The sequence below is a fragment of the Temnothorax curvispinosus genome, unplaced genomic scaffold (genome assembly GCF_003070985.1).
Source record: "Temnothorax curvispinosus isolate PA1 unplaced genomic scaffold, ASM307098v1 QBEX01014695.1, whole genome shotgun sequence".
Classification (NCBI taxonomy): Eukaryota; Metazoa; Arthropoda; class Insecta; order Hymenoptera; family Formicidae; genus Temnothorax; species Temnothorax curvispinosus.
The window spans coordinates 1-2,379 of record NW_020224475.1 but is presented as its reverse complement, the minus strand read 5'-3'; the positions used below and the strand labels follow the sequence as shown (position 1 = coordinate 2,379).

At 26.6% G+C, this 2,379-nt stretch overlaps 1 protein-coding gene across 2 annotated transcripts; it reads right to left on the bottom strand.

Annotated features, from left to right (window-relative positions):
* Positions 1-231: 231 nt before the first annotated feature.
* On the bottom strand, positions 232-2,369 carry LOC112464883. 2 transcript variants are annotated; one of them, XM_025032141.1, is made up of 5 exons: positions 2,336-2,369; positions 2,178-2,268; positions 1,657-1,793; positions 1,318-1,483; positions 232-525 (listed from the first exon to the last, which is right to left on the bottom strand). In XM_025032141.1, the coding sequence occupies exons 1-5, from the start codon at positions 2,338-2,340 to the stop codon at positions 469-471; spliced, it is 456 nt and encodes a 151-aa protein (XP_024887909.1). In that variant the 5' UTR covers positions 2,341-2,369; the 3' UTR covers positions 232-468. The 2 variants fall into 2 exon arrangements, with proteins under 2 accessions (XP_024887909.1, XP_024887910.1); XM_025032142.1 differs by having other exon boundaries at positions 1,351-1,483.
* Positions 2,370-2,379: the final 10 nt, after the last annotated feature.

The following is a 2,379-nucleotide window of genomic DNA, read 5'->3' as shown; positions in this document are numbered from 1 at the left end:
CATATATATATAGCCTCGGTCTTCCTTACTTGAGATAATTACATATCGGAAATATATACTACTAAACATTATTAAAAATTTAAATAAAGTATCAGTTGATTGCGTTATAAGAAAAAAACTAATAAAGTAAATTTCTTTTACATTTTATTTAATAATGAAACCATTCAAAATTTTATTGCATTTACAAACAGAAAACTTTTTATAATTACATAAAGTTTGAATAATAAAAATGTTTTATTGTACGCAACGTTTTCAACATTCTGCAATTTTTACAATGTAGAATTCCGATTTCTCACTTAAATAATAATATTCTCCCTTCACAGAATTACTAATACTTCAACACAGATTACCTAAAATGCGAGATCAAAATAGTCCCAATATTTATTTCAAACAACTTCACCGTCCCCTTTTCATTCTCTCGCTTCCAAATTAAAACTAATTTTATTTTATCGTCATTAATTCATACTCTTAATTCTCCCTCGTAGAATAGAGAACAGTAAAATAGGATATTGAAGTACTCATCAGCTGTAATAAAATATATCTTTGCCTTATTTTTTAATAAGTAATATTAAAAATATAATAGAACTTTAACCAAACATTTGGGGACAATACGTTTAGATAATCGATTTTTTTTATCATCATGTATATGATGATCAAATTACGACGTTTTGAAGTAAAAGTTAATTATTAATTTTATAATATTATTGACATGATAAAACAAAAAATACAATAGTAATTTTGTAATTTCCTTTATCTTTTATTCTATTTTCTAGCTGTACTGAGCTGTTAGTTAACATTTTATAAATAATAATTATTATAGTGAAAATATACGTTTTTGTATGATTTATGTGATGTAAAGCGTGATTCGGCTAAAATAGCAATAGAATATTTTAAACCGTAGTGGTCACACTGGGTCCAGTGGACCCCAGGCTATTTTTTTCTTAAACGTATTTTGAGAGTAAAACGCAGGAAGTTTTTTTGCTCTATTTCAAAAATTGAAATTTTGATGAATATTTTTGTGAAAAAAGTTAAATTTCTCGAAAAAAAATTTTCTCGCGTTTTTTTAACATAAAATTTAAAAAAAGAGAAAAAAATTATTGGATTATAAAGAGAAAGTCTTAAACTAAATTCCAGTTCAAAATTTGAGTCGATACATAAAAAAAACGCAAATGGCAACTGTTTTTCTGCGTGGAATCCATTGGACCCAGTGTGACCACTACGTTATTTTTAAGAGGTGTGACCACTACGGGTTAAAATGATGATTGTTAATGTTATTATCGATTAAATAATATTCTCAGAGATAATAGAAGAACTTACTATAAAATACAACATGTGATACATGTTTCTTACCATAGCCGCACTTTCTAGAGACGCCACAAATATTCCACCGAGATTTATATAAAAAGGTTTCGTGCCTTTTTGCAGTAGAAACAATATTATTTTCTGTATATGTAACGGAGCTGTGTACCACTGAACGTTGTATCTACAAAATAATAACAATTGCTAGTTCTATAATGAGACACAAATATTTGGTAATAATAAATGTATTTGTTCCACGAATCGTATTAATACTTTTACTGTAATATTTTTTATAATTTAGATTTTTATTACAAAACGAGTACTCTTGTATGACAAAATGATGGAAATATTTCTTACACTGTGGCAAATAGATATTCGTTGTGATCCGTAATTTCTTGCGCAGTATGGTTGGCTAAGAACAAGTACACGTAGAGGATGTTTATTATTATAAAAGGTATAAGAAGTTTATCAATTTCATCACTATATGACGCAAGCTAAAAAATGTGATACGTCCATTAAGCATCTGCTATCGACTTCTTACGCACTATCAAATCATATTGTGTTCTATATATATTGCATGATAAAATTTCAATAGATTATGATATGTCATCGGATCAGAATATTGAATTATTAAAAATAATTGAGAATTAAAAGTTTTAATATTAAGTTTTTATTTAGTTATTGCTAATTTATTTAATTAGCTTATACATCATATAATCAGCAATTACAGTATCTTAAAAATTAGGTAACCATTATTTTTATGAATTATCGTTTTCAATAAATATATTATAGATAGAAAAGCGTTTAGCCACTTCTTTTTATTTTCTTGACTATTTCATAAAATTCTAATATCATGAAATTACGATTAAATATTTTACCCGAAAAAGATTAAGGCTAAGACAAGTCACGCCGATTGCTATCAAGAAGAAGAATGATCCCTCAAAATTTGATATTAAAAAATCCGTGAACCTTCAAGTACAAGAAAATTCGTGTAATTATATTAGTATTTAATGCTCTTTATTAAATATATACTAACTCCATAGCCTTGCGATGAATATCTACGGCATAAGTAATCTCCTT